The sequence below is a fragment of the Triturus cristatus genome, chromosome 7 (assembly GCF_964204655.1).
Source record: "Triturus cristatus chromosome 7, aTriCri1.1, whole genome shotgun sequence".
NCBI classification, from domain to species: Eukaryota; Metazoa; Chordata; class Amphibia; order Caudata; family Salamandridae; genus Triturus; species Triturus cristatus.
The window spans coordinates 667,569,012-667,591,466 of NC_140590.1; the positions used below are offsets into that span (position 1 = coordinate 667,569,012).

Sequence of the window (22,455 nt, forward strand, 5' to 3'; positions counted from 1 at the left end):
TTGTTGTCCGCCTACCGCGTCGCCCCCCGCCCTCCCTTCCCGCCACCGCCGCTTGTCCCCGCCCCTTTTGTCTTCTGTATCCCTCCCCGCTCCCACCTCCCAGCTGACCCGCCCACCCGCGCACTTCGCCTTAAATGGCGACCGTGCGAACGCGCAGCGGTCACGCGCAGCGGGCGCGCCGATTGTGCGCCGAAGGCGCGCCAAAGGTAAGCCCGTCTGCGCCCGTCCGCGACCGGATCGCGACCAGCGCCAGGACCCCTGGCCCACGAAGACCCCGACCGACCCGCCTGACGTACTCCGCCGCCACCCTCACCGCACTCAACACCGGCCGACTCCCAGAATGCCATCAAGCCACTCCAAGACGCACCCAAGGCCCGTTCAGCTGCCACGCCTGCAAGTTCTCCTGCATCCGGACCAGCCCCGCACCAGCACCCGCCAAGGCGAACTCCAGCAGCACCCACCTCAAGTGCATCCTGCTCAACACCCGCTCCGTCCACAGACACGCCATCGAACTCTGGAACCTTCTAGACGCCACAGCCCCTGACGTTGCCTTCCTCACGGAGACCTGGATGAACGCCTCTTCAGCTCCCGACATCGCCATCGCCATCCCAGAGGGCTACAAGATCGTCCGGAGGGACCGCAACGCCAACCAGATGGGAGGAGGCATCGCCATCATCCACAGGAACACCATCCGTCTCACGACCAGCACCGACAACACCCTGACCAGCGCCGAACACCTGCATTTCCAGATCCACACCAACCCGAACACCACCCTCAGAGGCACCCTGATCTACCGACCCCCTGGACCACGCACGCAATTCAGCGAGGACATCGCCGACTTCATCAGCCCGCATGCCCTCCCCTCCGCTGACTACATCCTCCTGGGAGACCTCAACTTCCATCTGGAAAACAACAACGACCACAGCACCAGCACCCTGCTCGACAACCTCGCCAACCTGGGACTCAAGCAACTGGTGTCCACCCCCACCCACCTCGCCGGACACACACTCGACGCCGTCTTCTCATCCAGCACAGACATCGACTTCAGCCACGCCACAGAGCTTCAATGGACGGACCACAGCTGCGTCCACTTCACCTTCAAGAGAACGACGACCCACCAACACCAGCAACACACCGCCCGCAGAAGCTGGAACAAGATCACAGCAGACCAGCTCGCCACCTCCCTGAGCCAACACCCTCCTGCCAGCTCAGCGAACCCCAGCCAGGCCGCCGAGAACATCACGAAGTGGATCAGCGACTGCGCGGACAAACTCGCCCCGCTGAGGACCCCGCCTAGCAGACCCGGCAGCAAGAAGGCCCCATGGTTCACCGACGAACTCAAGAGCTCCAAGAAGAACTGCCGAGCCCTCGAGAAAGTCTGGAAAAGGGAACCGACACCGGACAACAGGACCTCCTACAAACTTGCCACCCGGAAACACCACCAGCTGATCCGCGCCGCCAAGAGAACAGCATACAAGGACCGGTTGGACAACAACGCACACAACAGCAAGGAACTCTTCAACATCGTGAAAGAGCTCTCCAACCCCAGCGCAGGAAACAACGACATCACCCCATCGCAAGACCTCTGCAACTCCCTCGCCTCATACTTCCACAACAAGATCACGGACATACACAGCAGTTTCAACAACCAACCAACGCACACCACGACCGACCAGCCACCCCCCCCCCACCACCACCCTCCACGCCTGGACCCAGATCAGCACCGAAGACACCATCCGCACGATGAACTCCATCCACTCCGGATCACCGACCGACCCCTGCCCTCACCACGTCTTCAACAAGGCCGACACTGTCATCGCACCCCACCTGCGAGAAATCATCAACACATCCTTCGACACCGCCATCTTCCCCGAAAGCTGGAAACACGCCGAACTCAGCGCTCTACTCAAGAAACCAACAGCGGACCCCGCCGACCTCAAGAATTACCGCCCCATCTCGCTTCTCCCGTTTCCGGCCAAAGTCATCGAGAAGACCGTCAACAAGCAGATGGCCGCCTTCCTCGAGACGAACGGATCCCTCGACCCCTCACAGTCCGGCTTCCGAGCCAAACACAGCACCGAGACCGCCCTCATCGCCGCCACCGATGACATCCGAGCCCTGATGGACAAGGGAGAAACAGCGGCCCTCATCCTCCTAGACCTCTCCGCGGCATTCGACACGGTCTGCCACCGCACCCTAATACAGCGCCTCAGCAACATCGGAATCCAGGACAAGGCGCTGGAATGGATCATCTCCTTCCTCGACGGAAGAACACAGCGAGTCCGCCTACCACCGTACAAGTCAGAGGCCTCCGAAGTCATCTGCGGCGTCCCCCAAGGATCATCCCTGAGCCCAACCCTCTTCAACGTCTACATGAGCCCCCTCGCGGCCATCGTACGCAAACACCACCTCAGCATCATCTCCTACGCCGACGACACCCAGCTGATCCTCTCCCTGACCAACGACCCCGCCGCCGCCAGAGCCAACCTGCACGAAGGGATGAGAGAGGTAGCCGAGTGGATGACGACCAGCCGCCTGAAACTGAACTCGGACAAGACGGAGGTCCTCATCCTGGGCTCCTCACCCTCCGCCTGGGACGACTCCTGGTGGCCTCCCGCCCTGGGCACCGCACCCAAACCGACAGACCATGCACGCAACCTGGGCTTCATCCTGGACTCCTCCCTCTCCATGACCAGGCAAGTCAACAGCGTCTCCTCGGCGTGCTTCAACATCCTACGCATGCTACGAAAGATCTTCTGGTGGATCCCCACAGAGACCAGGAAGACCGTCACCCAGGCCCTCGTCACCAGCCGACTGGACTACGGCAACGCCCTCTACGCCGGGACCACCGCCAAGCTCCAGAAGAGACTCCAGCGGATCCAAAACACCTCAGCCAGACTCATCCTCGACATCCCACGATCCAGCCACATCTCCGGACATCTGAGAGACCTTCACTGGCTCCCCATCAACAAGAGAATCACCTTCCGCCTCCTCACCCACGCACACAAAGCCCTACACGACCAAGGCCCGAGCTACCTCAACAGCCGAGTCAACTTCTACGCTCCCAAACGCCACCTCCGATCAGCCAACCACGCCCTCGCCGCCGTCCCCCGCATCCGAAGAGCGACTACAGGAGGAAGGTCCTTCTCCTACCTGGCCGCCAAGACCTGGAACTCCCTCCCGTCCGTCCTGCGCCTGACCCAAGACCACCTCTCCTTCAGGAAGAAGCTGAAGACCTGGCTGTTCGAGCAGTAGCGGCACCCCCCCCCCCCAAGCGCCTTGAGACCCTACGGGTATGTAGCGCGCTTTACAAGTGTCACTGATTGATTGATTGATTGAGAAACAAAGTTGTATTCTGGCTAAATAAAAACCGTCCTCTTCCCCCCTCCTCCTCGACTGAAATATTGTTTGTGAGAAGAGTTGAATGGGTGGGCCACTGTACCAAGGATCTAGAGGGGGACTGCATCATTATATCCTTTAAGGATCCCTGGGTGGTAGATTTCTTGCGTAGGGAAGCAAGGTTTGGGAGGTTGGGTGATGTGCAAACCCTGGGCCTTGGGTATTTTTATCCCAAACGATCCTGCGAGTTCCCCTCTAGTCACATCTTCCCTAGAAGACCTGTTAGGAGATATCTTGCCGATAGAACACCTTACATCCCGCAGTACCCTTTATTGTCTAATCGCTACGAACCCCTCTCTGGCCTGGAGTGTATCGATTGACTTCACCCGGTAGCTGGCAGCGGGAGTGTTCTGGGTAACCAAGTGGGTGGGGTTGACAGAGTCTGTACCGAGGTATCGATCCAGGGAGGTGTCACCATGGAGAAGGAGAAGGTGGCGGACTCTGCATATTATCATCAAGATGACAACATGGTGGAGGGGTCCCAATTTAATATAGTCTCATCTTTGGGAGTGGATCATTGTAGCATGCATGGCACAACAACACCCAGTCAGTTCGTGACACTCAAATTAGCTTCATGGAATGTAGCAGGGCTGAAGGGGCGTATGGCTTCAGAGGACTGGCTGGACTTTATTGATACTTTTGATATCCTACTGTTCCAGGAGAGCTGGGCCCCTGATCCAATTCATAGGGCCGGGTTCCTAAATTTTTTTAAACCAGCAATAAGGGGCAATAAAGGTCGAGCATCGGGGGGGGGTTAGTGATCTGGGTTAAACAGTCCATTGGCTATCGACCAATGGAAATTGTTCTGGACAACCCGGACCTCTTGGGAATTAGATTAAGTAAGGATAACTGCCCGGACATTGTAGTCATTAACATCTATGCACGTGGTCAACCTGGAGGGCGCTGTCCTAGTATCCTAGATGTGTTAGACTGTTACCTCGAAGGGATAGGGAGAGACAAGCTACTCGTCCTAGCAGGGGACCTCAACTGCACCTTTGAGCCTCTTTATAATGCGGGGGAGGATCTGGGGTTTGAGGAGGACACTGTCTGGAATATCCCGATGCTGTCTTTGAATAATATTAAAAGAGGCTCTGAGGCAGCTTTACACTGTTTGGGGTTGTGTCTGGATTGGGGTTTGAGGGCAACCAATGGTCGTACGGCCTCTGATAAGGATGGCAAACCCACTTTTGAAAATGGGGTGAGGAAAAGTAGAAGAGATTACATCTTGTTAAAAATTGAATATTGGTCACTCTTGGATGATATGGAAGTTGTGTCCCGTCCTGAAAGTGACCACAACCCTTTGTCATTAAGCATGAGACTCCCAGGTGGATTCGGCAGGTCTATAACTGCTGTTCATCTAACAGGTGATGCTATCTTGACAATCGATAGGAGAAGGCTCAGATGGTCCAGGGTGGTGGAGGATCCGACTTTTTTAGATAGCATAATGAAGGTAGTCTCGTCGACTTTGAGCGATATTTCGATTCTCGCCCCCACCATGGATGTTAGTAATCAGATTTGTGATCTTCACGAACGGTGCTTTGCTAATCTTAAGGCCCTCTTAACCCTTCCACCCACACAAGGCACAGTAAAGGCATATGGATCCCGTGAGAAATGGTACAATAAAAACTGCATGGAGGCACATAGTCGTTTAGTCAAAGCAGTGAAATCTAGGATTTCCAGCGATATTAAAGAGGCACGTTCAATGTATAAAAAAATTCAGTGGGAAGCAAAAAAGGAATGGGATGACCTACATTGGTCTGACCTATTGGATGCCTGTACTTCTGGCAACCAGATTAAGTTTTGGGAAATTGTTAAGTGGGGCAGAAACCCCAATTCCCAAACTCCAGTTAATCATTTTTCTGCAGAAGCATGGGTTGATTTCTATTCTGGTCAGTTCATGGATCCTGATTTAGAAATCGACATGGAACCGACCAAGCAGGAAATTACCCTTACTCCCAACCAAGAGTTAAACTTCACGCCACTGGAAACTGAGTCTGCGCTCCGCCTGTTCCAAAGGGGGAAGGCGCCAGGGATGGACTCCATCCCGGCTGATTTATTCAAAATCAATCCCCAACTTTGGGTTCCTTATATAACTGCGGTACCGAATGCTATTGCCAAGGGGGCCCGGATCCCCGTGTCCTGGAAGGGGGCAGAGATTCTCCCCATTTGTAAAAAAGGGGACCGTTCAGTCCCGGGAAACTACCGTCCCATAAGTTTAAATGATTCACTTCAAAAGGTCATTGCAAGGATGGTCCTTGCCAGAGTTCAGGGATGGATGGAGTTGGAGGGTATCCTGTCCCCCCTACAGGTCGGTTTCAGATCAGGTACCAGCACCATTGACCAGGTCTTCAGATTTTGTCTGATCTACTGGAAGGTGGTGCTGTTGGGCGGCGGGTCCATCTACGCAGCCTTTATAGATCTGAAATCGGCCTTCGATCTTGTGCCAAGGGCTAAACTCTGGACCGTTCTTAGAAATTTGGGACTGCCGTTAGAAATAGTGGACATGATTGTAAGATTACACGAGGGAAATTTTGCTAGGGTGAGGTGGGGAGGCCAAGGGCAGGTGACAGATTGCTTCCCCGTAACACGTGGCGTCCGCCAGAGTTGCGTTCTGGCACCTACACTCTTTTTGTTGTTCATTGACCAGGTGGTCAAGTTCTTTGCTAAGACCCCCACTGATGCACCCTCTTTGGGCGGGACCAAGTTCCCTATGCTCATTTTTGCCGATGACACCTTACTTCTCTCAAAGACTCGTAGTGGTCTGCAAATTGCATTGACCCGATTTGAGGAGTTTTGTAATGTCAATGTCAAAATCAATGTGAGCAAAACTAAATTCATGGTCCTAACTAAAAGTCGCCCTATTAAGAGCTCAGTGAGCATGAATGAAATCGGTTTGGAACAAGTTGAGGTTATGACCTATTTAGGAGTAACCTTGGACTACCTTCTCTGCTGGAAACCACAGGTTGACATATTACACCTAAAATTTGCTCGCCTTACTGGTTGTCTTCTGCAGGAGCAAAAAAGGTCCTCAACTAAATGTGCCAACCCGCACTTAAGATCTATGCCACCAAGGTAAGCTCCGCGATACTGTACGGGGCAAACCTCTGGGGGCATATGGACCTATCAACCCTGGTGAAAGTTCAAAATAAATTCTTGCGGAAACTGGTAGGACTCCCCCAATCAGCTCCAATCAAACCACTATGTCTGGATATGGGCTGCAACCCAATTAACGAAATGGCTCGATACAGGCTAGTAGCCCTGTGGAGACGTATCTGGACTTCCCCAGATTTAAGCCTCTTTGCTAGGGAACTTGAGGAAGTATGATCTTGGATGACATGGGTCTTAATCAGCTGTGGGTTTCCCCGGGTTCAACCACCTTTCCTTCAAAACAGGAATTTAAAGCACTCTACTGGGCTTTTGTTCGCCAAGCATTAGTTAACGCCTCAGATTGTACTAGCTTAACAGGAAGGTTCTTGTCACATAAATTGGACCCTTTCCTGGAGAATTACTGGGACGTTATAACTAAGACACTTGACAAAAAGCTCTACCACCAGTTCCGAGTAGGGTCTTTGCCCTTAAGATCCTTCACCAAGAACTGGTCTAACCGAGCGAGTGATTTCTGCCCCTGGTGCATTGGTCACAAGGAGAGTGTTGGCCATCTCCTATTTGCATGTCCAGCCTATTATGCTCCGAGAAGCAAATGGATTAGACCCATTTGCCGCCATCTTAAAGTCAGAGGGAGTGCTGAGGCTATATGGGTGCTTCGTACCAATACCTCAGAGGTGGTAGTTGTGGGCGTAGCCAAATTCCTGGGGTGGGCATGGGTGATTAGAGCAAGATATCTGCAGGCACCTTGATCTTGCTCTTGTCTTTTAACTTCTCAACGGGTTTTTTCATGTAGTAGGTCTTTATCATATTGTTTAATTCTATTTTTAACGCTGTAATGTTTTTTGAAATTTATGAAATTGTAATCGTGATGGTTTTAAATTACCTATTTTTTGTATGTCTAATTTTTATTGCTCTCAATTGTCTTTTATGATGTAAAAATCGAAATAAAGACTTTAAACCGTGATTAGGAGTCTGGCGATGCCCCCGACTCATACTGATGGCCTGTGGAGATGCTCAGTTTTTGAAAACAGGTTGTGTGAGATACTATTCTTTGCAGCTTTGTAGTTTATGCAGCAGGTCAACAGAATGCTTTAGTCTTGTAACAGCATCCATGTTTAAATGCAGCACAGCCTTAGAGATGCAAATTTATTTGTTCAGTATTTTTAAGAGACTTGTTAAGTCAACACGGGTTTTGTTCACTAGAGTACCAGTGGTATTATCAATACCAACAAGTATGACAGCGCCACGTCTTATACCATAACCAGCAGCGTTTCACCAGAGCTGTTGCTCCTTTACCCCTTCTTGTATATCTTTCTTCATATGAGAGCGCCTCCAGATATGAGTTCAGACTACCAGTTACTTAAAAAAATACTTTTTAATTAGTTGCTATAATGGGTTTATTACTGTCAATGTTCCCACGTTAAAGAACAGTAAATGTTAAGCACCGAGGATAATGTGCGGCATGGCTAAATACTTATAAGGTCCCAAAGGAGAGACCTACTGGCTATGCCAATGCTTGTTATGTATCCTACCCGTGAAATTTAGACCTGTATCCAAAGAACTCCCTGAAAGATGGTTGAGTCCTCCTTGGTTTATAGGGAACAGGGTGCGACCCCATGATGTCCCCAGGGCCATCTAGGGCTAGCTTGGGCTCCAGGAGGGGAGCTGCACGGCCCCCCCTCTCATCCTTGCCATTATTCACAGTAGAGATTTTGTGTGCAACTTTGAACCTGCAGACATTCCTAACTGCGAAGCGGCATCATTTAAAATTGCCCTCAGTCCCAATTTTACCTTCTCTGGCGTACTGATCTATCGACCGCCAGTAAATAATCCCTCTTGGTCAGATAATTTGGTAAACTTTATCCTACCCCAACATCTAAATGCTCAAAACTTTACTGTACTTGGAGATTTGAATCTTCATTTAGAAGATGACAACAACAAGACCTGCAAAAACTTAATAGACGACTTTATGGTTCTAGATATGACTTTACGTAATAGGGGTCCAACTCACAAAGCTGGACACTTGTTAGACCCTATTATATCAAATATGAAAGAACTCTCATGGTTTAACACTACTCCTGTTCTCTGGTCAGATCATTTCCTATTACGTTTCGCTATCTCACTTAAACCTACCAAATGTCCTGTTACGACTCCTTCAGAATCTTTTAGGAGAAATTGGAAATCTCTAAATTTGGAGGATCTCAACAATGCTTTGAGAAAAGATCACCCATGCTTAGATGGAGATATGGAAAGCATAGCAGAGACTACACAAACATGGTTAAATGGTGCAGCGGATACCTGCCTGCCCCTATCCCGTTGCAAAGGAAAAACACATCGCCCTCCCGCCCCCTGGTACACAGAAGCTCTTAAGAAAGAAAAATCCACATGTAAGACCCTGGAGAGGCAGTGGCGTAACAACTATGAACTCCATCAAAAAGAAGTTTACCGAAAGGCCAGAAATAGCTATCATTCAGCATGCATGAAAGCTAAAGCATTCTATGTTACTACTAGCATTAACATGTCCGTAAATAAATCCCAGACTCTCTTCAATACTGTAAAAGAGCTGGCTGGTGAGAATTCAAGAGCGGAACCTACCCCTCTCAATACCCAGCAGTGCCAGGACTTGGCTTCGTTTTTCACCGATAAGATTGAGAACATTGTCTCTAATATCAAAAGGGACAGCACGATCAAACTTAAACAATATAACATCCCCCAAGTCCCCAGAGGAAATTGTCATCTTGAAGCCTGGCCTCCCATTAATCTGGATACACTGAAGGAATTATTAAAATCGATCAAATCGGGTTCCCCACGTGACCCTATTCCTATCAGTATCTTAAGTAAATTAGAGGACTCTGCCATGATCTCCATAGCTGAGATACTGAACGCCTCCATTGAGCAGGCCACAGTTCCTGCTCTATGGAAACATGCTATGGTCAGTCCTCTACTTAAAAAGCCGGCCGCAGACCCTATGATATTGGCCAATTATCGTCCAATTTCATTACTGCCTGCCTTTTCAAAAATTTTGGAGAGGCACATCCATAAGGCACTTTCAACCTATGTGGAAAAGAACGAGCTTCTTCATTCGTCCCAATCTGGGTTTAGGAGTGGTTATTCCACCGAGACGGCCCTGCTCGGGGTCACAGAAAAGATCAGGGAGCTCATGGATGACGGCCAAACGGTAGCATTGGTCTTGTTGGATCTAAGTGCGGCCTTCGACACCATTTCTCACTCCATACTGCTTGACAGGTTGGGGGAGAATGGTGTCGAAGGCAAAGCACTGGAGTGGATTAGATCATACCTATCCCTCCGCACTTTCCAGATCTCCTCTTCGGAGGCATGCTCTGAGGTATTCCACTCTCCTCATGGTGTGCCACAGGGATCGATCCTGAGCCCTTTGTTTTTTAATTTGTACCTACGACCATTGGCCAATCTTGCAGAAAATGTTGGTCTTATTTTAATGACTTATGCAGATGATTCTCAAATCCTGTTTTCACTTTCCAAATCTGACTCATCTGCTCCATCTGCATTAAAAATAGGCCTTCAGGAAATATTTAGTTGGATGTCAGCTAATCAACTTAAATTAAATGGGGAGAAAACAGAGGTCCTCCTCTTAGGGAATAGTGAAGATCTCTGGAGTGATCCCCATTGGCCATCGTCATTAGGTAAATTTCCACCTCCAGCCTCTCAGGTCAGAAACCTTGGGGTCATCATAGATGACAGTCTATCTATGACTCAGCAAGCCAACAAAGTGGCAGGCATATGTTTTACCATTCTTAAATGGCTTCGCAAAATTGTCTGGATGTTACCACCTACTACCCAGAAGAACGTAGTCAATGCCTTAGTGACATCTCGGCTTGATTACGGTAACATCTTGTACCTGGGCTCAAACAAAGCAGTAATAAGACGTCTGCAACTGGTGCAAAACGCTGCTGCCAGACTGCTTTGCAGAATCCCTAGATCCGCTAGGATCACCAAACATCTTAGGGACCTGCATTGGCTCAGGGTTGAAAACCGGATTCGTTTCAAAACCCTGACCTACCTATTTAAAATCAAAGCTGGCACTGCCCCCAAATACCTACAGGACCTTGCTAAGCCCTACCTCCCCAATCGCAGTCTTCGTTCTTGCACTGCTGCGAACTTTGCGGTACCGAGGTTCAAATGGGCTAGAATAGGCGGGAGATCATTTTCCTATTTGGGCCCAACTCTGTGGAACACATTACCCATTCATATACGCAAGGAGGAAGACTATATGAATTTTAGAAAAAGTGTAAAAACCTGGTTGTTCGACAAATAAGTGCTTTAAATGCTCTCTATCCAGTTGTGTTTTGTGTTTTGCTGGTCCGGCGCCGGGAAACCCTTTGTGGGTAGCTGTGCGCCTTACAAGTGTTATAAAATAAAATAATAAAAATCCTTTAATTTTTCCCAGGGAGGTGCACGGCCTCCCGCATTCAATTTAACCTTATGCCCTGGGGAGGTGGTAGTCCCCAGGGCTGTGGGGGGGCTAAGTGCTCTACCCGAATTCAATTAAAACGTATGCACCTGGCAGGTGGTGGTTCCGGGGGCTGCGAGGGGGTCCATTCAGCCCCACATCTAATTACAATAAAGCCCCTGGAAGGTGGAGGTCCACGGGGTGGGGAAGGAGGGTTAGTGAGCTCCCCCCATTTGAAATTAAATAAGCCCCGGAGTGGTGGTGGTCCCAGGGGCAGCAAGGTAGGACATATGGGCCACCCCCACATCAATAGGTTAAGAAGCCCTGGGGAGGTGCTGGTTGCCGGAGCATAAAAAGCCCCAAGAGGGGCGCACCCCTCCCTTAATAAAACAATGCCCCCGGGACCTGGCCCACCAAGGAGAAATAATAAACAAAGTGCGGGAGCCCGCACTTTTATTTTTTATTTTTGGCCTGACCTGTAGTTCACGCCTAAAAGTTTTTTTTAAATGCTTGTTTTTTTAGCCCTGGGGACCAGAAGTTAACATGCTTATAGGTCACTGCATAGTTTTCATGTAAGTTATTTGATTAGATGCTTATGGGTCTCTGTTTATTTATCTATCACAATTTGTAAATATTATCACAACCATTTTATCTACAAGTGCTGCCCTATTGAAATATTGAGGAAAGATTAAAAATATATATTTTTTAAAGTGATAATTATATAATTACACACAAATTTGCTTCAAGTACAGCAACACTTGAAATAAAGTTTGCTATAAAAAAAAGTACAGCAACACTTGAAAATCTAAGTTTATACAACTTTAAATCTCAATATATTATCGCCCTTATACATGTATACCCTTTCTATGTAGATTATGTAGCTATATATTTAGTACTTTACTCCTACTGTAGAAGAAAAAGAAATACCTTTGACTCTCTCCCATGCACTACTCAGTCTCACCCTATACCTCTTTCAATATATCCTCTAACTCCACTCTCTGACTCATCCCAAACCTCAGTCTACATCTCTTATCTCCAATAGAACCCTTCTAGACTGTTCCCCAAACCTCATTTACTACTATGATCTCCCTAATTCTTTTCTAGAGACTCTTCTCACCTCCATCTCCTGTCACTCATCCCAAACCTCATCTTACTACTATGATTTCCCAAATAACACTTTCTTGACTCTTCCCTCTTCTATTTCTCCATTACCCTATTCAATCCAACTTACAGACTCGCATGTCAAATCACCTCATATTTCCCTATACTAATACATCACTAATCCTTTTTGGGTTCCGAAGTAGCGTGCTACTCGCCGAAAAGCATTATGACGCCTCGTCAGGGGGAGTAAGCGCATTATAAATACAATTACAATTACTGATGCCTTCAAAGTAGAACACCCTCCCAACTCAACTGCACCTTATGATTAATTTTGAGGGCTTCAGGAAGGCTCTTAGGACCTACTTTTGTGGCTAAGCTTGGTGCCTCCGTTAGTAGTTTTCATTTCCCTAAGTTTCATAACGTCCTAAAGTTAAAGATTTTACTTTGTAGGTTTTACATCCATTCATTTGTTCTTAATAAAGACAGAGTGAAGAATCAATGGCATAACATGATTAGGTGTAGGAAAAAGAGTTCTCATGAAAACTTGTCACTCTGCCTTCAAGCGCAAAAAGAACAATTGATGGACAGAATGCAGAACAATTTCATGCATTCACCCCAGTACAGAGATCTGGGCCTAAATCCATCGTTTTTGCTCACCATGCCATTCCAGTTTGGACCCAGCAATATGCAAATCAGTCTTGACCCTGCGCCCAATGGGAACAGTCCAGCCCGAACTGCCAGGCCAGGTCCTCCCTGAACTGGAATCAAGCATCCTAGGACCGGTTTCGGGCTTTCAGCCCTCATCAGCCAGGATAGCTTGACTCCAGTGGCATGGAGAGCACGGGACCCTGTCTGAGCATACCCGTCCCACTCGAGGTGACAAACGCAAAAAGAAAAATTGATGGACAGAATGCAGAACAATGTCATACATTCACCCCAGTACAGAGATCTAGGCCTAAATCCATCCCCGAAACCGGTCCTAGGATGCTTGTTTCCAGTCCAGGCAGGACCTGGCTTGGCAGTTCGGGCTGGACTGTTCCCATGAAGCACAGGGTCAAGACTGATTTGCATATGGCCAGTCTAAACTGGGGTGGCATGGTGAGCAAAAGAATGATGGATTTAACCCAGATCTCTTGACTGGGGGTGAATGTTTTGATTTGTTCTGCATTCCGTCCATCATTTGTATGTCTTTTGCTTTCTCGCACTCTGCCTTCAAGGGTGCAGAACAGACTCCCAGAAGTATGTTGTATACCTGTGCTCCTATGATTCCTAAGATTGCATGCTTTAGCAAAATTCGATTTACTTATATTCAGCCTAACTTGCCTGCTGGATTGTAGGAAACAACTCTCTTGAAAATACTTTATATTTGACAGTCCAATAGCACTTCACTCAGTAGATTGGGGACACATTTTCCGCCTAAAACCAGTTTTATTTTTACCTTTGCCACAGTGCTGTTCATACTGCAGAAAAAAAATCTCACCATTCATTCACTCAAGCCTGAAGATTGTAAAAAAAATCTACAATATTTGGAAATAATTTTAACAACTTTTATTGCTCCCTAAACACCATGGTACAGAGGTTTGCATTTCTCAAAATCCTTTGAACTGCTGGCAAAAAGTTGCACTAAGACCGCAGATTATAAACTATTGATGTAAGAAGAAACTTTACACTACATATTTTACACTGGTTTAAGACCCTCTCTCTATGCACTATTGTTAAATTCTTGCTGCCACAAACCTCTGGAGAATGGATCGATTCCCCAACTCACTTTGTAGCTGGATAAAATCCATAAGCGTTCATTTGGCAGAAAGATAACTCATAGTGTTTCCATTGAAATGGGGACAACCAGCAACTGCTATTTAATAAATTACAGAATTTACATTCCTTTGGTTTTTTTTTTAGAATGGTCGGAGAAGTAGACAATTGTATGTTTTAAGAATGAAGATTAATCTACTGTGGCGAAAATGTAAAGTATATCTGAGGCCACTAATGAGTGTATATGTATATGTTTGTGAAGGAGCCCACAATCTAGAAAGAGAACATAACTTTTGGTGTCAATGGTTTTCTGTCTTAACTCATCCTCTCCTAGCAGAGATGTATGGTGAACACTGCATATTTCGTGTGGCAAGGTACTGAACAAGGCTATGGAAAGAGTAGAGATGGAGGTTGGTTGGCAATTGATAACTGTCAGTAGAAGAGAAGGCTGTCAGCAGATAGCTGTCAATAGCAGGGAAGTGTATTTTGAGGCATCAGGTAAAATGGATCATTATGGACCAAACCTTGTTTAAAGCAGAAGATGTGACTATCTATTGTTTGTGCAAGTGGAGGTGGTGTTTTGAATACAGTGAGCGCCTGTGAGAGTGTGCACTTGTATAAGTATTTTTGTGCACCATGACCATGTGTGCTTACATGCCCTTACTGCGCTGAATGAATGATGTTCCAAAGTTAGCCTTTTAACACCCGAGACCACTACAACAAAGCCTCCCTTTCAAATAGACAAATTAACAGATTACAACAGCACTTACTGTTGTCAAGTCAAGGAGCAACCACTGCAATTGAAACTGTGCTGTGTTGTCCAACAAAAAAGTGGGCAGTCTGATATGGGTCTACAGCTATGTCATCTGCCTAATCTTCAACCTACTATGTTTAGACTACATGCCATGGCATCACTGCTGATGATACAATTGACCAGCTGATCATCTAATACATTGACCCAAAAATCCTTTGGCAACACTACAAACCTCTCCTCTACTAGGTGACAATTCCTCAAAAGAGTGCTGCTCCCTTTATGATTGAGGTGCCTTAAGAAAAACACCTAAATATGCTTGTCATTCAAAAGCGAAATGGGACGGTTTGGGGGTATATCTCTCAAGTTTCACTTAGTTATTTGCCTTGACGAGCCTCTGTGATTTCCAGAGGAGTGCTGATGCACCAGCTGCTGCACACGGCTTACAAGGTTTGGACTACTAGACGTGTTCTTACCTTTTTCAGTATTGCTTTCAGCATCCCTCCGACATTCTTAGCTAATCTGAGGAAGCCTACTCATGGCACTAGACTTACATAAGGGATCACAAATGAACATGTATATGTGTGAGGATGAAACCAGTATGTGAGCAGAATAATAGTGGGTTGTTCATGGTACACGAGTTACAGTGGAAGTTAGAGAAGGAAGACGATATTGATGAAGGTTCATGGACTGTGTCTATTTAATGGTGTACCTTAAATGCAGATGAATCCTTCACCTATGTGTATTCATATCAACCTTTTATTTGTTAGTGTTTTTATCAAGAGCAATCATGAATGTGGACTGTATCTATATAAGATACTGTAAACAAAAGCGTGTGCACTTCAGAGTGCCATACCCATATGCAAAAATATACACAAGTACATTTGGGTATAGATAAATAGGCAAGCATAATTAGAGTATTCTTGAAGTTTCCAAGACACTGTTTTCGAGGAACATTAGTTTACCTGTTTGAAAATTTCAGCAATGTACAGAAGCATGCCTATGTATGTGCATTTCCTTCCTTTTCATTTGCGAAACGAGCTTCATAATGTGAGTCATTCATCATAAAACAGAATAGAGCGTTCAATATACAAAAACACTGCGTGCTATTTCCACACAATGATTGGGTATTTTCACCGACTCAAATTTAGCTACCAGGCTATCGATTTAACATGATAAATCAAAATGATTTCTGATGCAAATTTGCTTTTATTTCATGAGGCACGTCTGCCCAGAAGGGATAAACGGACATTCTACAAAAAAATGGAATATACCAAGGCCCTTAAAAAACAACACAGACAGGAGAGGGCTCATTCAATTTTGTTATGTTTGGTTATTGATGAAAGAACTGTGATTTATAAAATATTGATATATCTTTAAGATAGAAGGCAGCAGTGTTTTCTGTAGATAAACCAATATTTTTGCCAAGTCCTCTGGCCTCCAATAATAAATCACCTCTGAACGTGAACCCAAATGTTAGCAAGTAGAAAATGAATCCTAATTAGTTAAATCTTACTTCAAATCAAAGTGACCAAAGCATTTTCCATAAAAAAAGTTATAAAATACATTCTAAAACGAGCTCATTTAATTTGACATTACACAAACAATATTATCGCCCCTTATTTGGACAGCCTGAACCTTACAAGTACCTCAAGTCAGATCTTGGACTATGTTGTGTAGGAGTGTAGTTTCCCATGTTAGAAGAGTACGACCAACATTTAATAAAATAAATGAACATCTAACTATGAATATTTTAAGATAACTAAACCTAAATACATTTTACATGTTTTTTACGTTATATTCGTATCTTCAAATAAAGAAGCTACATTGTCCTCTTCGGAAGGGTGCAATAAGCACTGCAAGTCTTCTGGAAGAAGCCGCCCAATAATAAAGCTTAAGATTTAGGATGACCAAAAGTGAACTGTAGCTTCAAACAAAGTAAACAATGGCAGACTGAATGAGACGCAAAAAAGACATTAGAAACATCTATTGGGAATATCTGAACAACAAAAAATGCCAAGGGGAATTTAATTATGACAGACTATGGTTTGCGAATCACTTACTTGAAAGAACGGGTTGCTCCAGACGTGAATGGACTCGGTGCGATTCAGGCTGTCAAGCACAAGATTGCTGATGACGTTTACTAACACTGGCAACGAGTGCACCATGGTACTGTTGAACACAGCTTCAAAGGTGTAAGACTACAGAAATGGAAAGGTACGATTTAAAGGTGAAAGACCAATGTAGAACAGTTACACTGAGATAATTAAGAGAATATTGCAGTAAACCTTGCAGCACAAATTTGACTGGCCTTAAAGGGGAAATTACAATAAATGCAGTGTAAAAATAACATCGAAAATGTGCACGAGTTACAACTACAGCAGTCACCACCTCTCTATACAGTTATGAGACTGATGGAATACGTAAAAAAGAAAAATTTGATTTCTCTCGTATCTTCCCTACATTTTACCTGTGGCCCAGTTGGTATAATTGGTATTATGGCAACTAAGGTATAAAGGTTGTATGGTGCAGGATATGCAACTGATGGCAAATACTAAGATCAAATGTACATATTAAAGGCCCCAGCTTACTTGCCTCCACAAAAGTCCCATGATGCGCCTAACTGCTATGCTGTTAAATATAGATCTGTTATTATCAGGAAGGTGACATTCCTTCCTTTCCCAATGTATTCTTTATCATTCAGGAAACCTGCTCTCTTACAAGGCTCATTTAAGGTTTGCGACCATATGAGGGAGAACTAGTCGAATCATTTTTCCCACTTTTCCTGGGGGACAGATGTGAAGAGAATCAAAAAATTGAGACAGAGCGAGATAATAGTCTAAATAAATAATCTCATATTCATTCACACCACAGTACTAAAACAATAAAAATTAAAGGAAGCCTTTGATGTATTTTTTCCTAAACAAATAGATTTTGTGCAATTTATGTCAGGCTACTCAAAGAGGGCGCTATATCAAAGATGTGCATGATACACATCAGTCAAAAAGAATTGTTGTTAGCTGATTTCTGGATAAGGCATATATGTTGTTTGAGTCCTGTTATGTCAAGTGTGAAAATTTGCAGTTTAACAATAATCTGTCATCTTTGGGAGCATAATTTCTCAGAGGTGGGCATAAAACCTCTTGACAAATCCCGAGACTGTCTCACTCGAATCATTTTTTCCTCTGTACAACACTTGGCAAGGGTTCGTAAGGTCCAAACACATTCATTTTGGAGCCTCTGGATTATCAGCCATGGATGAATGTACAGCACAGAACATAGCGAAGAGGCAGCAAAACAGCCCGACAGCTTTGCAAGCAAGGCAAAATCTTGATGTGTATTAAAAAAATAAAAAACAGGAGCACTAGATTTATTTACTTATACACCCACGGAACCATCTATATCACTAACATTTCATTTCAGATGCCCGTCTGAGGCCTTAAGAAACGTTTGCAGATAATGTTAACTGATATCCTGGTGATCTATACGGCTCTCTTTGGTTGTTAACATATACGTTTGGCAAAACCCAGCTTCACTGCAACATGAGAGCAACTAGTTGTTGGACTTTGGATAAAGGCTAGTGGTGATGGGAAGGTGGTGGGTAGTTTGTCGACAATCAGCTGTGCATCACCGTTTGTATGTGTACAGGGCACAGGGTTACAATTTAACTAAAAGAATGTTTGACACATGCAGACCCCTTTAGTAGCAGAATGTGACTATGTCTTTAGTAATTGATTTCTGCTGAGACGTGTTCTTTGTTTATGTCGATAGAAAGGCCTTCTTTCGGTCATAATGAGGAACCATCTAAGTACCTTGTTTTTTTCTCCAAAATTCTTTATGCATTTTTCAAAGGACGTTACATATTACGATGAATTTCACATACAACTTGATAAGTGCTCTAAAAGCAGCCTTGGTGCCATTTCTGTACTCAGACAACATGAAAATCGGGTGTCTGACTCTGCACCTGTTGCAGTTTGCTTGTGGCTTTGGGAGGCTAGTATAAATGAGGTTGCATTGATATCATGATGTCCACACGGCGGTCATTTAAAGCATTGGTATGATTTTCGGAAACACAGGTAGTTGGAGGTCGGTTCTTTTACCCTCAGAGTTGAGTTACATTGAAAACAAGAGCTCTGCATTGGAGACTAGACACAGGATTATTATCTAAAATCCCAGAGAATGCGACTACTCCGTCATTCTTTAGGCACACAGCTAGTTAATTAAGTCGTCTATATTCATTATTTGAGGTTTACATCCTACTGTGACCTAGGATGCATAATTAAAAACATGAAATAAAATCAGTTAGCGAAAGGGGTATTGAGGTAAAGTCCATACAATGAGACAAGAAACCGTGGGACAGGTTTAACATTCTCTTCTCACATCACTGAACCTGCTGCTGCCACTATGTAATTTATACCTTTTCTGAGTAGAAGACATTTAAAGCTGCATTGTGCGGGGAGACGGCAAGGTAATCACTTCCGTTCATTAATTCCACTGCAATTTTCTGTCTTCTAAGTGACTCAATGATGTCATCGATACTAGACCCTTGTTAAAGAGAATACGAGAAGTGTTAATGCACAGCACATTTTGCTCGTAATGTACAATCAAGGCTCGCTGGATAATTATCTTCCACTATTAACTATTCAGACAAAGGTTAACAGTACTAATTTAACAAATTCACTATTCAACTTTGTACAATGGTACTTTCTAATATATTACAACTTTGGAAAAAGTTGTTCTAGCTCGCTCGTTTAATAAACTTTATTCGATCTAATTTGAAAACATAGATCATCAAAGTATACATGTTAATAGAAAACAATATCTTTCTTCTCAATACAATCTAATACAATAAAATTACTAAAAGCTGTCAATTAAGATAGTAAGATCTAATATGCAGGATAAAACCCCAAAACAATAGGGTGTAAGGTTTGGATGTGCAAAGTACGCAATCCAATGTCTGTAGTATGTACAATAGACGCAATAGAAGGTAAAATGCAAGACTGCTGGTTCCCGATTACCACATGAAAACATAGGTTAAAAAAAAGAATTAAAACAGATTAATTTGGGGGGAAAGGAACGGCCTATATAGATCATAATACCATTTAATATTACATATATTATATAGATCCTATATGTCTTTGAACCTGTTAAAATAGATTTCGTATTATTTTCAAGAGAGCAAGTGAGTATGAGACTAAAAATTAGCGTGAGTTTCCAATTCTAGCAAGTGTCTCATTAGAAGAATTAGGTTTAAGCGGAATCTTAAGGGGATAAACCTGTGGTGCAGGTTCCTTATCACATCCTAATACGAATATTCAAGTATTAGATTTTTACAGTTGTTTTTAACTTCTGGGATTCCTTTCTTTCATACGCTAACTTGTCCAAGAATAGTGACTTTAGTCCCTTTTTTGAGAACATGGAGCATGAGCGGAGATTTAGATATAATTCTCGGACTCCTAGCAAGTACAAGGTTGATTTGACGTACTCCAACCAGGGGATTTTATGTGCCTTGACCATTGAAAGAAAGTTTTGTATGATGGTCTGATTTAGATCCACTGTGTCCCTATTCCATATTGACTGTCACAGCATAATTGGGGCTACTCTTGCTATGTCGGACACATAGGGGAAATCCAGCTCTAAGTGAGTGACATAGTTTGAGAATGAGGGAGGGAGCCAGGCAATGCTCTTGAAAAACCCGTTCTCTAACGTCTGTAGGAAATCCGTTGATACTATGCCTCAGACCCCTGCCCCATACGTCAATGCCGAGATGGTTCTTATTGTTGTTAGGGGCTTTGAGCCTAGATTTTTAGGGAAGCTGGAAACAGCCGCCATAATGCGCTCCATTGTTTGGGCCCTACAACCCACCATGTGTGACCATGTTTGTTTGATGTCGAAAACAACTCCTAAATATGAAAGGGTCTCCACAAAATCTAGTTTACGAGTCCCAATATGGAACGATGGAATATTTTTAGGGGGAGGTGGTCCTGATACTAAAATAAAGTTTTTTTGACTCGTTTACTTTAAGATTAATCGATGACATTAAACTCATGTAGGTGTCAATTAGGCGTTGAAGTGCTACACCTGTCCTAGCTATCAAGACCGCCTTGTCTGCATAGGCCAGGATTGGTAATAGGCCTGAGGGGAAAGAAGGAACATCAGGTGTACACCTTTTCAGGGCAGCTTCCAACCCATTTGTATAAAGTGAGAAAAGAAAAGGGGCGGGAACGCAGCCCTGCCTCACTCCTCTCGTGATCTTAAAAGGTCTAGTGCATTCCCCGTCCCTTAAGTAGTGGACAGAAGCCGTCGTCTGTGAGTACATTTGGTGTATCAAAGTTATCAGCCTGGGATCTATGCCCATCTATGCACATGACTGCCCACAATTTAGGATAAGCTACGCAGTCAAAAGCCATCGAGAGGTCCATAAAGGCCATGTATATGTTCCCTCTCTTGTACTTAGAGATGATCAAACTTAAGTTTAGACACTGGTCAATCGTGCATCTGCCCTTCTGGAATCCATATTGAGATGGCATCAGGGCATTGTTTTCTCTTGCCCAGTCTTCTATCCTGTTCAGTAAAACCCACCGCAGGAGTTTGGCGGTGGAATCCAGAAGAGAGATGGGACGATAGTTATGGGGGTTGAATTTGTCCCCTTTTTTATAAATTGGGACTATAATACTTGTTCTCCATGATGGAGGCAGGCCACTCTTACCGATTTTATTGAATACGATAGTTAGCAGGGGGGGGGGGGGGGGGGGGGGGCAATGATCTTGATGTTCTAGAAAAAAGTCAATCTGGCCCCATCCCGTCCTGGTGCTTTGGCGTGACTACATTTAGCGAGCGCAAGTTTTATTTCCTCTAGGTTAAAAGTTATAGGGTTAGGGGAGGTCTCTGAACGAGTGAGCGATTCAGCTTCTAGTGGGGTCTCACTCCCAAAAATCATTTCGAAATGCGCCAACCATGTGTCTTCATCCACATGATTACCTAGTAGTTTTTCCGGTTCCTTCTTAAAGAAGGGGGCATTTACTACCTTCCAGAAATCCCTGCTACTATTTAGAGATGCAGCCATAGCCATATTTTCCCATGCCTCTTCTTTTAACTCGTTTTCCCATTTTTTTTTTAGCTTTCTTATACACCAGTCATGGGTCCTTGATTTGGGATTGATTTCTAGGTAATGCCTTCAAGGCCCCATAAAGGTCCTTTAGGGCCTGGGTGCAAGTCTCATCAAACCATCGTGTTTCGAGTCTCTCCCTATTAGTTTTACGCCAAGTCAAGGCAGACTTGATCTCCTGAAGTATTTCTATAAAAAAATGTTATTAAAATATGTGATGCAGTGTCCGGGTCTAGGCAGATTAAGACCAGATGCAGCTTCTTCGAAATAACTTGCTGCATGATTTTTTTCTTGTCTGTGTTATCTCATTTTAACTGGAATCCATTTAGCCTGGCCAAAATTGGTTTGGAACTTTCTTCGTGTGACGTGGGGAGGATCCAACACCAAAAAGCTAAAAGAATAATAATGCTTCATGGTCACTAAAATTTGACAATTTATTATTGATGTGATAAATAAGACCCCGACAGTTAGTTGGTGCAACTATAATATCTAATGTAGAGTTAGAAAAGCCCCAGAATTCTTTTTTTTCCAAACCTCCTGCGTCTACTTTGTTGTACACTTCCAAACCCTATCTACTTTGCTGATGCTAAGAACCTATTTAAAGCGTTCCCATAATAATGGTGCGTGAAGTGGACTAGTGGGTCTCCGTCCATATCAACCATGTCAAAAACCGTTCCCAATGTACTGGGGCATGGTTGGGAGTTGAAATCACCTAGCCATATGATGTTGAGTTCTTTGCACAGCAAAGACCTTGTGAATTTCTCCAATTCGTTTTCTAATCAATCTATAACAGCTGCCATACTG

At 44.8% G+C, this 22,455-nt stretch overlaps 1 protein-coding gene across 1 annotated transcript in view; it reads right to left on the minus strand.

The window, feature by feature from the left end:
- Positions 1 to 22,455, minus strand: part of LOC146810320 (cholesterol transporter ABCA5-like) — a 1,540,893-nt gene that overhangs the window by 575,726 nt on the left and 942,712 nt on the right. The window contains exons 21-22 of the mRNA XM_085617316.1: positions 18,961 to 19,088; positions 16,607 to 16,744 (exon numbers count right to left, since the gene is read on the minus strand). Coding sequence (XP_085473442.1) covers positions 16,607 to 16,744; positions 18,961 to 19,088 — 266 coding nt within the window. The remainder of the gene's footprint in view (positions 1 to 16,606; positions 16,745 to 18,960; positions 19,089 to 22,455) is intronic.